This window comes from Perissodus microlepis, chromosome 15 (genome assembly GCF_051167445.1).
Source record: "Perissodus microlepis isolate ML-2025 ecotype Zambia chromosome 15, ASM5116744v1, whole genome shotgun sequence".
Taxonomy (NCBI): domain Eukaryota; kingdom Metazoa; phylum Chordata; class Actinopteri; order Cichliformes; family Cichlidae; genus Perissodus; species Perissodus microlepis.
This window is the reverse complement of record NC_140475.1, coordinates 14,362,505-14,376,975: the sequence shown is the minus strand read 5'-3', so window position 1 is coordinate 14,376,975 and position 14,471 is coordinate 14,362,505. Positions and strand designations below refer to the sequence as shown.

General features: G+C 43.3%; 1 protein-coding gene across 1 annotated transcript; it reads left to right on the top strand.

The window, feature by feature from the left end:
• The first annotated feature begins 231 nt into the window (after positions 1 to 231).
• On the top strand, positions 232 to 13,274 carry dusp10 (dual specificity phosphatase 10). The gene is made up of 4 exons (XM_084953464.1): positions 232 to 500; positions 1,575 to 2,404; positions 7,143 to 7,511; positions 8,797 to 13,274. Exons 2-4 carry the CDS (start codon positions 1,621 to 1,623, stop codon positions 9,060 to 9,062), a joined length of 1,419 nt encoding a protein of 472 aa, XP_084809590.1. The 5' UTR covers positions 232 to 500; positions 1,575 to 1,620; the 3' UTR covers positions 9,063 to 13,274.
• The last annotated feature ends 1,197 nt before the right edge of the window (positions 13,275 to 14,471 follow it).

Genomic DNA, 14,471 nt, shown 5'->3' with positions numbered 1-14,471 from the left:
TTCACTATAAAACACTATAATCCGAGAAAAGAATCAGCTTTTCCTTTTCCTACGGTTTAAACGCTCTATTAGACTCCAATAAAGCTGTTTGCCTTCTTCCTCGAGCCTCCTGGAGAGACTTTTGATTGGCTGCCAGTGACATCATCTGTACGCGCGGACCGGAGGCCGTTGAAGCGACAACCGCTCCCCCTCCCCTCTCAGCCAGCCACAGAGAGAGGCAAGCAGCTCGTCCAAATCCCTCCCACCGCAGGGCCGGCCCTGGATGTACGAGGAGGATCAGATGTAATGTTAATGAAGTCGCGCATTGGCTCGTACTCGCGTCATTCCCACTGCGCGACTTCTGTAGGCTGGCAGACTTCCTTCAATATTATTTCTGGACAGCAGGGTAAAAGTACTAAAAAATGTTGCCGAGCCACAACACTGGGACGGACTGAATGGAGGCCACGTTGTCGGGGAGCGGAGATAATAAATCCGTTTACGGTCAACCGCGACACTCACCGGTAAGCAGAAACGCAGAGCAAGTTTGGGAATCAGTGGCACAAGTTGTTCTTGAAATGCACGGTCATAGAGATTTCACGCGATTCCATAATTAATGAAGAGGAATATTCAATTGCTGGAACCATTTTGAGTATATATATCTATATATATATCTACATATACATATATATAGATATAGTGTATGTATGTATGTGTTTGTGTGTGTGTGTGTGTGTGTGTGTATTATAAATTCTCTCTTATTTTATAAGCCCCGCAGGCTTAATGGGCTTCAGTCCTGACAAATGCGGCAAAGTTACAATCCGTACCTTATTTTTCTTTATTTTTATTTTTTTGTTTAAATCAGTCATCCCGTATTAATCTTTTTAGAAATTATTCACGGCGGTGGTGTGAAATTGGATTTCCTTCAGTCTGCAGCTCATCTGATCAGTTAGTCTCCTCCTGAAAGCCATATCACATTCTCGGCACGTTCTCATGCCGGTTTTTTCAATGAATTTGGCCATGAATGATTTCTGCTTTTGCTGAACCTGCACCGTGCATAAAGGATGGCAGCGGCCGGGACAGGCAAAGCTCGGCGGGTGTCTTTACATAATATGCCAAGATGACATGCTTTTAAAATGCTCAGGCTTCTGATCCAAAGGAAATGCCACCCTTCTTTTTTGGTACCCCGTCTTTCCATTTGGGTGAGACAAAACTGCAGCGTAGCATTGATGCAGTATTTTATCTTTTTTTCCTTCTTCTTTCTCTCTTTACCTCTTCCTGTTTTTGAATCAGCCACACCAGAGTTGGGATGAAAAATTAAGCATCACTCACGTGTGTGCGGTATCTGGGGGATGATTCATATTAATTACACCCAAAAGTGATTCAGTTACAGGAGAGTCTTGATGATTTAACTGTTTATTATTAGTGGCCGGTCTGTCACACCTAAATTTTCCCACCAACTTGGGTGTTGCCCTGCAGGTGTTGACATTACTAATATTTGGCTTCTGCAGCCGTTTCCTAGTTTGCATGGTGTTCAGACAGACGAGGGGACGTCTTCTCGCAGCCGGGATTAATTCAAAAACTTATCCTTTCCACAGAGCAACTTGTTGAGTTCTCCGTGAAAGTCCAGTCCTCGGTCTCCCCATGCCTCCATCTCCCCTCGACGACAGAATTGTGGTGGCGCTGCCAAGGCCAATCCGACCTCAGGAACTCCAACTACGCCTGGACACCAGCTACCTGGACTCCATCACCACCAGCAGCATCGACAAGACCGTAATCAGCACCACCGTGGTGAAGATCCGGGCGACGGCCAATCTTGTAACGTATATGCCCTCATCCAAGGGCTCCACGCGCTCATTGTCGTGTGGATGCAGCAGTGCCAGCTGCTGCTCTGTCACAACCTATGAGAAGGACAGCCAGAGCCTCAGCCACAGCCAGGTGAGCGCCAGTAGCCCCAATCTCAGCTACGCCGGGCCCCCTACCCCAATGGTCAGCAGCCATGAAGCATTAAGTGCCCCCAGTCTCGCCCCTGGCACACCGAAGGCCCTAGCCACCGTGAGGGTCATCCACCCCAATGAGCTGGCCAAGCGGATAACCTGCTGCCCCATGGGTCACCCTGTGGGGCCTGTGCCGGTCATCATTGACTGCCGGCCCTTCATGGAGTACAACAAGAGCCACATCCGGGGGGCCGTGCACATCAACTGCTCTGACAAGATCAGCCGGAGACGGCTGCAGCAGGGCAAGATCACTGTGCTGGACCTCATTTCCTGCCGTGAGGGCAAGGACTCTTTTAAGGGCATCTTCTCGAAAGAGATTGTGGTTTATGATGAGAGCACCACGGACCCGAACCGGCTGACATCCACTCAGCCTCTGCATGTGGTCCTGGAATCACTGAGGAGGGAGGGCAAGGACCCAATCATCCTCAAAGGTAACACCTGAAGTAGAAGCATCAAAGTGGGAGATAAGTGAAAAACAAGCAACTAATGAGGGCTTTCATTTACAAAAAGGGGGTAGAAACCGCAATTTCATGGGGTTTAGCCTGACTTTGGAGGGACTCTGTAGCAATTGTCTGATTTAATCAGCGCTAGAAGCTTAGTCGCAATATAAACTAACATGAAACAAATGTGGTAGAATAATAGTGTGTTTAAAGCCTCCTAAACTTTTGTCTTTATTGTTCGGGCCAGCTGATTTTCTTTCGTTTTTTTTTGCCTGTCACCACAGCGTTTTAGTTTTATCACCCAGTGAGCTGTGGACTTAAGCCTCACAGCAGTTATAACACCACAGATAACATCTTCTGCATCCACTGCCTGCATCGCGCTCATGCATAAACATATGCACACGCTCTTTAAGAGCTTTCTATATGACTCGCTCTCACCTTTTTTTTCCCTTTTATTTTATTTTTCTGTTTTTTGCAGAGAGCTAGAAGCAGCTGTTAGTAAATAAGGCAGCCTGGTGAGATAGCAGTCCCTGGGTCATTGCCATGTTTTCTATCTTTGGTTGGTGTGTTTGAAGCTGGAGAAGTATGTCGTGTTTGGTGGGTTTGGGGGTTGGGCTGCGAGTGTTCCTGTATGCCTCCCAGTCACAGCCTAGCCGTAAGATCACAGCACCTTGATCTCGTCTCTTCTCGTCTGTTGCTTTCACTTGTTCCTCTGGTCCTCCTGTGTACTTTGATAGACGAGGCTTCTCCTCAGTCTCTCATCCTGCACGGGTGTCTGTCTGAAGCTGCCTCAGTGGGAGGAACAGGCAGACTGTCTTGCTCTTTCTTCCTCTGGTTTAATTCTTGCAAAATGCGAGCATCCTCTCTGCTAAAGGGGATCAAATAGCACAGGCTCACTTTCCTCTACTTTTATCAGCATCGGCGATGGCTAGTTTCTGCCTTCTCGTCACATGTGCATTCTTGCCTGGAGCCTTTATTCCATTCTGCATACATGCATGTTTTATAGTATGTAATATTTCACTAAAAACCGTGAACATTTTTTTTGTTGCTGTAAGGGCTTTGATTTCTGCATCTTAATGTGCAGCCATGATTATTCTTTACTTCCTTAAATTATTTGTAGAAATGTGTTATTTCAGGCAGCAGTAAAAATAACACATCTGGAACATACTTGTGCAAATGCTGTTGAATAATTTAGCCAGAGTCTGTTATTTTAGAGCTACCAAACATGTCTCCATCATGATTTATTGTAAATATGGCCACGGTGTGTGTCTCTACTTCACTGGAAACACAAGATCTTCCGTCCCCTGCCCCACTGCAGCTAAAAGCAGATATAGGTTACACCTAATCCGTCAGAATTGCCATAAACAGCATGTCAGTAGTGTTGGAGGGTTTAGGGTAAGGGCTGGAAAAAAGCAGGTCTGTGGTGCGAGAGGCCTTGCGAGGCAGAAGCGGTAGCTTCTGAACAGGAACTGAGCCAGTGGCTTATGAAAGTGATCGAGACACTTCTTGTGTTTTTCACTTTTGTCAGTTTTAGTCGCAGATAATGACAGACAGTCACACTTGGCAGACTTCATCTCACGGCACCGTGCTTCTTCTGGGGGTTCTGCTGTTCTCGGTTTACTATGAAAGCTGAATTTGAGAATAAAAATATGCTTATTCAGTTTGAGCCAGAACTAATTTACATTGTTCACATTCTCATTTGCATTGTGCGGCTAGCTAAATTTGTTTTTCCCAAATATAGATTAAAATGGCAGATATTTGCTTGTTACTAATGTTTAATGGAGTAATAATAGAGTCACAACAAATTGCAATAGAGGCAGCTTTTATTTACAGCTAAATATTTTGCTTTTGTGTGCAAAGGGATGTGTATATCGCCCAATGTTTTAGAGCCTTTGTTGAGTTTTTGCTCTAAAACTGGGAAAGCGACTCTGAAACGCTGTCATCTTTAGTCACAGCTAAAGGTGGACAAACATTTATATTTCCACAGATATATTTTATTCATGGCCACCTGATGAATACAAGTAAAAATGTGCACAATTTAACAAAAGCTTTACACATTCAGTCATCCACCCATTCACGCACACTGGTGATGGCAAGCTACTACATTGTAGCCACAGCCACCCTGGGGCGCACTGACAGAGGCGAGGCTGCCGAACACTGGCGCCACCAGGCTTCCACCACCAGTAGGCAACGGGTGAAGTGTCTTGCCCAAGGACACAACGACAGAGACTGTCCAAGCCGGGGCTCGAACCGGCAACCTTCCGATTACAAGGCGAACCCCCAACTCTTGAGCCACGATTGCCCATTTATGATACGTAGCCATTTTATATATACACCCTGCTAGTACTGGGCTGGACCTCCTTTTTGCCTTCAGGACTGCCGTCATTCTTCATGGTATAGATTTGACAATGTGATGGAAACGTTCCTCAGAGATTTTGGTCCATATTGACATGACAGCATCACACAGTTGATGTAGATTTGTTGCACAAAGGTACTAGAACATGAGAGTCATGGTGTGACTCTCATGTTCTAGTACCTCACAAATGTGCTCTACTGGCTTTAGATCCAATGACTGTGGAGGTCTTTTGAATACAGTGAACTCATTGTCATGTTTAAAAAAACAGTTTGACATGATTTTAGCTTTGTGACATGGCGCGTTATAATGCTGGAAGCAGCCATCAGAAGACGGTCATTAAGGGACATGGTCAACAACTCACAGTAGTATTTTAGGATGTGGTATTTAAATGATGCTCACTTAGAACTAAGGGGCCCAAAGTGTGTCAAGAACATATCCATCATGATATTACACAGCAATCGCCAGCCTGAACCATTGATATGAGGCAGGAAGGATCCATGCCATCATGTTGTTTATGCCAAACTCTCGGCATGCCATCTGAATGCCGCAGCAGAAATCAACACTCATCAGACCAGTCAGTGTTTTTTTCCAATCATCTGTTCAATTTTGGGAGCCCATGGAAATTGTACTCTCAGTTTCCTGTTTGTAGTTGGAAACAGGAGTGGCACCCGGTGTGGTCTTCTGCTGCTGTTTGCATACTTCAAGGTTTGACATGCTGTGCATTCGGAGAGGGTGTTCTTCATACTTCAGTTGTAACAAAAGGGTATTTCATTCATTTTTGCCTGTTGCAGTACGGTCTTTCTTCTCTGGCATCAACAAGGCATTTTCAGTCAGAGAGATACCGCTCACTGGATATTGTCTGTTTTTCATACCATTCTCTGTAAACCAGAGAGATAGTTGTCGGAAAATCAAAGTAAATCAGCAGCTTGTGAAACACTCACTTCTGGCACCAATAACCATGCCACGTGCAGAGTCACTTAAATCACCTTTCCTTTCCATTCTGATGCTCAGTCTTCATGCAGCAGTGCATTTAGCAGCTAAGGGATAACTCCTTCATGAGCTGGTGGAGACCAAAAGGAGAGCTAAAAGTAAAACAGGGCTTATATTCTTGAGAATGTTTAAATGATAAACTTTGCTTGATATAAATGTGTGTTTAGTCTTTCTGTTGAGAGATAATAATCAGTGAGCGGAAAAAATGTCCTAATAGTTTTATTTCTTTAGGCAAGGTTTTTCTAAATGGCCATAAAAATACAGATCCAATATAGCTTGTATCTTTACAATAATTGTAAAATATTGTGATTTCTCTAATCTATATAACAAGAGTTGTACACCCGATACAAGTGCTTTACCTGCACCCCCGAAAAAGCCCATAAAAACATTAACATCATGAATATTATTCATCTTATTATTAAAATTGGTCACTTTTTTGGGCATTTTCTAAAAAAAAAATCTGGACATGAACTCCATTTCAGTGGAAATTCCCCAAGGTGTTTGAGCGTTGAGCTTGTTGTTGCAGGTCCTGTGAACACTTCCCCTTCTTATATTTACCACAGTGTAATTACTACCATGATAATGAGGGCTTGGCGACTATCATACCACGTTTAGGGTGATGTCTTTGTTTAACAGTGGGGCTGCTTCACGATGGAAACCGACAGTTGACAGGAGTGTCACCTGCTCTCCACCACAGGGGAAGTTGTATGGTTGTGCGATGACCTCACATGGCATTATGTCAGCCCTTGCACTGTGAACAATACATGAACTGATACTTGGACCCCTCCCCAGAGCTCCAGTGCTGAAGGGAACCTTTGGCTGATGGTATCACTGGTGCAAACAGGTGCAAACCGGTTATTTGGAGAAGTGAAGTGAATAGTGTATTTAAAACTCAGTGCACCTATTTACCTTCACATTAACAGGTAAACAGATGCGCCTGTGTGTACATGAGCTAGTGGAAAATGTCCCGCAGGCAACTTTGGGTCTAGTTCTCAAAGCAAGTTCACTTGGCCAATGGCTTCATCCTATTATCTAAATGCAGCATTCAAATTAGAACCAAATATAACAGTGGCGTCTGGGGTTTGTAATGTTTTCAGGGCTTCAGAGCTTTTATCTGCTTTTATCAGATGTGTATGCAAAGCTTGGTTGTCCTGCTTAGCTGTTTCGTGTGTCATGTGGTGGTCAGACACATAAGCATGTTTATTTTTAGCAAAACTGCGCTCCTGTGGGAATTGAACCTTTAACCCGTGCCATGTCAGCTTCATGCTCTATCTGCTGACACCAAAAGGGTCCAGTCTGGATTTAGAAAAAACAAACTGAAGAAAAAAGTGTTGTTTGAGAGTTTAGCTCATTTTTTTGAAGCCTTTCTCTCTCCATTCACAGGAGGCCTTAGCAGCTTCAGGCAGAGCCATGAAAACCTGTGTGAGCACTCGCTGCACCTTCACGAAGGCTTGGACACGGGCGCAGCTGCTGGCCTGACGGGGGCTCTACCTCACTCCCTGCCCTCCACCCCGGACATAGAGAACGCAGAGCTGACGCCAATCCTGCCCTTCCTCTACCTGGGGAACGAGCACGACGCTCAGGACATCAAACTGCTGCAGCGCTTGAACATCGGCTACATCCTAAATGTAACCACCCACCTGCCGCTCTACCACTATGACACGGGCCTCTTTGTCTACAAGCGCCTGCCTGCCACCGACAGCAACAAGCAGAACCTGCGGCAGTACTTTGAGGAGGCGTTTGAATTTATTGGTATGAAAATCACCTCTTAGCTTCACAGTACACATTTGGACTCTCAAGCTTGGCCATCTCACTGGGAAGCTGGCGTATTTAAAAAGTCACATGACATAAAACTTTCACTGCTGGTTGCACAGAGCTGTCAGCAGTTAAACAAACAAAAATGTTGGTTCATAAACTGTCTACATTACAAGAGCTCACATTGTGTCATGTGAGGTTATCGCGCATAGTATAAAAATAATCTGTATGTAATGAGTACTTCATTTTGTGTGTTTTCTTGTAAATCTTCTCGTGACTCACACTTATTTCTTTAAATTCTAGTGCAGGAACCGCTTGGTTAAAAAAGGAAAGGTCATGAATCATCCCTCTGACACTGGAATAGTTGGTTTAGAGCAGCTCGCTCTCACGTCCTTTGAATGCATTCACTTTATTTTCTGAAGGTTATATACAAAACCTCAGAAATTCGGCATTGTTAGACGGATTCAAAAGAGTTTTTGTTTAGTCTTGGGTTGAAGTATTTGTAAAAAGGATGAACTCATTCACCTTTTTTCTCTCCCTTATCTTATACATACTCCAGTCCCCTCCACGCAATTAAAAATGTTAATGTTAGGAACACAAAGGGATATTTTATGTAAGGAAACAATAGTGCTGTTTTTTTCTCATATGGATGACTAAAGTTTGTTTAAACTGGATGGCTCACATAGTCTGAGCTGATCTATTGAAATTTCTTTGCTGCCTGAAGGGAGGAAGGTCCTAGATCTAACTCACAATCAAAAACTCCACTTAGCTGAACTGAAGGTTTCAAAAGAGCTCCATGTCCTGGCATGTTGGATCCAGTGAATTAGATCTGTAGTTGATGTGCTGCTGTAATGCAGTATTAACTCTTTCCTCATAAAGACGACATTTGACGACCTGCCCCGTACCCCTAATGACGAGTTTTTAAACCTCTGTATATATCAATAAAGATGAGGTTTGATGACCATTAGGGTCTTTCCAAGGGTAGCTGCATAGACAGAGGCCATCCTCAGTAACTTCTCATGCAAATCTAGTCATTTTGTTCTCTAATAAGGCCTGAAACATGACAGAAACCCCTCAGTTCAGAAAAGAGCCTTAAAGGTAGCTCCTAGTAGCATTTCACGGTGTAAAGACTTAAGTAGATAAAAACAAAACCTTGTAATCTAAAGTTCAGAAAGGTTTACTCTCTGAACACCTGAAGGCACAAAGGAAGGTTCATTATCCAAACATGTGTGATGACTGGACTTCCTCAAGGGCTTTAACTGTTTCCATGTTCTTTCTGCAGAGGAAGCACACCAAGCGGGTATGGGCCTCCTGATCCACTGCCAGGCAGGCGTGTCTCGTTCAGCCACCATTGTGATCGCCTACCTGATGAAGCACACCTGGATGACCATGACGGACGCCTACAAGTTTGTCAAAACCAGGAGGCCCATCATCTCCCCGAACCTTAACTTCATGGGCCAGCTGCTGGAGTTTGAGGACGACCTCAACAGTGGAATTACGCCACGAATCCTCACGCCAAAGTTGATTGGTGTGGAAACCGTCGTCTAGATTAACCTCTCAACCACTCCCCCTCCAATGCTCGCACTTGTACCAAGTCTCCATCTGCCAGCGGAGACTGGCTGATCTGAGCCAATTTGGAGTGTGAGAGTCGCCGAATTTTTCTTGACTCTTGAGAGTGCCAAAGCTCTGGGTCAGTGGCGAAGAGAAATGCCAAAAATCCCCACTGTTTGGACCTGGCTGAAGTCCCAGAGGAGAGAGCTAGAAAGACAGGAAGCGGTCGGTGGCGAGCTTTCCATTTGTGACTGCAGAGGAGCTTAAATGACGGAGAAGGAAATCTGTTTGGAAAAGAGATTCTGTGCGCTTAGGGGTAGATATTGACAGAAGAAACTCTTAAAGCTCACACTGTGGCACACAGTTTATGTTTGCAGACTCAGGCGGGGTTGGCCGCGGCAGTGCCTGTCCAAAAAAAACAAACAAAAAAAACAAATAAAGACTTGTTTGGTGTGTTAATGTTGTTTTATTTTTATACAGGGGTTTATGGGGGTGACCATGACAAGCCCACAGCGGCTTACTGTGCAATAATTTCAGAGTGGAATGCAACTGAGACCTTGATCTTATGTGTATATATCGGACTTGATTATACAAAAATATTTCCAGCTCTTTGCTGAACAACGGTTTTGATGTTAATGTAAATTACTGTTGTTCAGTTCAATGTGCATAAGTATGCTGTATTTTAGGCAGAGGTAGGAGATGGGGGGGGGGCTTATGGGGTTTTCGTCCGCTGAAACAAAATTCATACTGAGTGCGTTTTCTTCACTATCTTCATTTCCCATTCCTACATCTACATATGCATATCTTTTAGCAATATACATAGTAATAGACAGCCATATGAGCTTTTCTTTTCTGTTTTTTTTAATGCATGGCTGCTGGCAGTTGAAGGAACACTTTGAAATTACAGTGGATATTGTCAAACAGGGCTACTGGAGTTGTTTAATGTAACACAATGGAGGAATATCACTGCCTGCTTCTGTATCCTAGTCGTTTTTTTTTCGCTCCAGTTCATCCGTGAGCCTGCTCTGTTGTACTGTTAAGTCCCCGTTGTGGCCTCATCTTATGTTCTTGTCAGTGCCCTATATTTGGAGCTATGGTTCAGCCGATTCTAAGGTAGCAAAGTTGAGGTACAAAAAAAACCATGCACTTCCACTCATGGGTTACAGTTTAATGTGACAGTGAGGGTGGTGGTGTGGTAGCAGCGTGACCATCGTCTAATCTCGTGCAACTCCCTGTCACGAAGCTACAGTTAAGTGAGCTCTTCTTCCTTGCATAGGCAAGCGCTGCTGTCACGTGCTGCTCTAGTGCCTCTATCAATGCCTTAATTCATGCGTCACCAGTGGGCCTGCGCATGGCACTCTTAACATGTACGCACGAATGCAGAACACGCAGAGGTCAAATGTTAGCTCCCAGGCAAAACTGCCCCGCTCCTTTGTCTCAGCTCTTTTCAGACACGAGAGACTTCACGTTGCCTCGCTAACCTGTATAAATGATGGCATTCTGTCATTCGGATAACATCTTTAAGTTAATGCTTCTCACCGCTTCATGCAGACATGGCCAAAGAGAGTGAAGAAGATCACACTGATCACGTCTTTCATGTGTGGCGGGTATGGTTCTCATTGAGTTATTAATCGAGAGATGGCACACTTTTGAACGTCTCGTCGCCATTGCCACCAAGAGCAGGGTCTCTATCACTCTCTGCGCGTCTGTGTGTGTGCTGCAGGGTGCTGCTGAGAGTGCTGCGGCCCGTCCCTGCCACAGGCTCAGAGAAGGAGATCTCTCTCTCTGTCTTTCATTGAGAAGAGCAAATGCATCATAGAGGAATGTTTTAATTACATCCGTTAATTAGATGCTGAGTTGGTGAGATAAAATGTTATTTCCATTTTTCTGACATTCGGGGCATTCTCTGGTGAGCTGAGGCAGCTCGCGAAGTTGCACGAGAAACACGCCTGTCTGTTAGGATGCATGCAAGACTGTTGCAAAGCGGTCAGATTAATAGAAACGTGAGTGTCTGAAAGGAGCTACGCAGACATCACTCTTCTAAGATTGTTTCTGCCATTCTTAATCAACGTGCGGACGTTTAGGAAGAAACCCCTGGAGGTTAAAATGCTCTTTGTGCGAGTCCAACCAAGTGGTGGCATTTGAAAGGAAATCTAATTGTAAATGAGCTCGGCACGATTATATGCACTTCCTGCTTCACTAATATACTCACCCCTGACCCATAAAACAACAAATATATTAAGACTCTACTTGGTAGACTTCGCTCTCATCCATGTTGTAGATTGCTGCGTTGCTGCTGCACATGTGCTGAATTTTGCATTCATCCTAATTTGTCTTGGCACATTCGATTGTCTCACCTGTTGAGTGCTCATAGTAAAAAAGGAAGCATTTACCTACCCAGGTGGGATGAGCTGCGGTTTAAGCCTTTCCACTCATAGAACCGATCAGTCACTAAAGACTTCGTCTAGAGCTAAATGTGTGCATAGCCATAAAATATTCAGCAGATCAACACTGTTGGAAAATTTTAACTTTCCTTTTCAAACAAAGAAAAATTGCCTTGTTATCGCGTGGAAACCATGCGTCTTTGACCTAATTGGTTTAGATTTGATAAACCCAAGGGCTTTCAAAGTTTTCCCAGTACATAAAAGAGCATGTAATCTTTCAACTGAAGTTAAAACAAACACCCAGTGATTTATGCCTTCTTCCCGAGCTGATTTGAAGCAGCTTCCTTACAAATTATGGTCCCAGTTCTCTTTATAGTCATAATGTTCTTCTGGTTTCTGTTCAGCTCTCCACTGTCTGCATGAAATAAAAGGCATGCAAAGAAGCACAGGGCTAAGTATCAGTGTCGAAAAAACATCTGCTTCGCAGTCCACTGTCTGTAAACAAATTATATCTTAAAACCAAACCCGAAAGTTTTTTTTTTTTTCATTGTTGTTTATTCAGTTTTGAAGAAAAAGTTCAGTCGGTAAGATTGAGACGTTTTCATAGCAAAGTGAATACACATACAGTGCACTCAGTAAGGCTTTACAAACCAACATTCACGACAATAAGCTTGAAAAAAAAATCCCTCATGTGAAACTTCATGCTATGCAAAACGAACGAATATATAACGGGCTGTTTTCAGCTATCGTTTGATAGTTTCGAGGTCTCTGTGAACATTTCGAGCATGAATAACAAGTTTGCAGCCTCAAAAAGTGAGATTTGTGTGATTCACCGACAAAGAAGTTTAAAAAAAATGTCTGTCCTATGTATTTTTTTGTTGTTGTTGCTGTTGTCACTGGTGTCTACTGGTGCTTTACAATATCTGATTATGATGAAAAGGTATAATAATAATAATAATAATAATAATAATAACCATTTACCACACGTTTGTAGATGTGCATTTATATTTGGTGACTACCATTTGCCAATAAAAAGAGAAAAGAAATAAAAAGAAAAAAGAGAGAGCTTATTATCTGAGCCATTGTTGTAAAGGAAAAGTATACCTTTTCATCCCATTTGCTGATTCTTACAATCGCAGAGGCACATGGCTTTTTTTTTGTTTAAATGTAACGATCTATTTGACAGAATAATGTAACCGTCATACTGTACATTGCTCTCCGATTGGAAACGAAGCATGCTGTGTGCTCCTGGTCTGTGAGGGACACTCGCAGTCATTATGGTGCTGTCTGTTTTTTCTCACATTGCTCTTTCTGTAGAGGTCATCGCCAGACTGACAGCTCCAAAAAGGCATCTGGGTCTGTTCCCTTTTATTCGGAAATATGGTTCTGTATTAGAACAATATCAAGCTGTCACGTTTGATGTGCACTCTTTACGACTAGACTTGTTTAAGAGTCTCTGCTTTGGGCTCAGGCTCCGGTGACAATGGGCTTCACTCTACAAGTCTCTATATCTTTCTTTGTGTCTATAGTAAACAGTCAAATATATACAGTATATAAATATATATCTATTTTCTTTGTATGCATATATTCATTACTATTTTTGCACTGACCTATGGACAGATGGATTTATTTTTTCCACAAAGGGTGCTATTATAACGGAGGCCTTCTCCCACACCTTTTTGCATGACTTGCTCAAAATTCCTCGACTGGTCTGTCATCTCTCCTACTCTCCTCCTACTACTCCTTGAACTGTTGCAATTGAAGCACTGTAATTTTGTAATCCCTACTCGTGAGCTTTGAAATAAACAGGGAGGCTTGAAATTTTGTTTGGTGTACTGGATGTTTTTCTCCTTACCGTCTCAACAGTTCTTCAGCCACTTAAGATGAAAGACAGTCAGTTTCTAATATATTTTACTGGCATTTAATTTAATTTGTTATTAAATCTGTGACAGATGTTTCATGTTGCATTTAAAGCTATTTATATGAAAAAATGGTCAAATTTCTGTGTAATATTTGACTTGCCTGACAGTCCCCTCTGCTAGATGAGGACTTTTAGCATTTTGCAGCTGACTGTTTTGGTTTTATGGCCCACAGCTTTGCTGTTTTTGATGCAGTTTTCTCATTTACGACCGCAGCAGGCAGATCTTTTGATGCCAAGTTTCAGACTGAGAGACCAGTTGAATTGGCTAATGTTCATAACTATCTGCGAGTTGTATAGACATCCAGCTGCTTGCTCTATTGATTACTTACACTCACAGGCCACTTTGTGAACAAAACATTTAACTGGTCATTAACACAAATATCGAATGAGCCAATTACATCGCTGCAACCCAATACTCTGAGGCAAATGGACATGGTCAGGATGACCTGCTGTAGTTCAAACTGAGCATCAGAATGAGGAAGAAAGGTGATTTAAATGACTGTGAATGTGGCATTGTTGTTGGTGCCAGATGGGCTGGTCCAACTCTAATTGGTTCAAAAAAACTGAACAACAGAAGAAAAAATAGTGCCTTATCCTGGTCTTAGTCTTTATTTTTGCTCCCAGGTTCACGTAACAATACGAAGGCATCGATCCATCCTGGCTCGTCTCAGCTGTTCAGGCTGGTAGTGGAGGTGTAACAGTGTGGGAGATCTTTTCCGCGCACACTTTTACTTAGTGCTACAACCTACCTGAGTATTGTTGCTGACCATGTCCATCCCTTTATGACCACAGTGTATCCATTTTCTGATGGCTGCTTCATGCAAGATATCAATCCATGGCACAAAGCTGAAATCACCTCAAACTGTTTTTTTGACCATGAATGATGAAGTTAATGAGTTCACTTCACTGAAATGGCCTCAAAAGTCACCAGATCTCACTTCAATAGAGAACCTGTAGGATGTGGTGGAATGGGAAATTCACATCATGTGTAGCCAGCAAATCTGCAGCAACTGTGCGATGTTATTGTGTCAGTATTGACCTCCAGCACCTGTGCCCCCAAGGCAAAAAGAGTCCCACCTGATACTAGCAAAGTGTACCTAA

Bases quoted from the DNA above. Each gene is read 5' to 3' on its own strand.
- dusp10 (XM_084953464.1), top strand. From the start codon at position 1,621: ATGCCTCCATCTCCCCTCGACGACAGAATTGTGGTGGCGCTGCCAAGG. The intron at 2,405-7,142 runs GTAACACCTGAA...CTCCATTCACAG, and splicing joins GGACCCAATCATCCTCAAAG to GAGGCCTTAGCAGCTTCAGG. The intron at 7,512-8,796 runs GTATGAAAATCA...TTCTTTCTGCAG, and splicing joins GGAGGCGTTTGAATTTATTG to AGGAAGCACACCAAGCGGGT.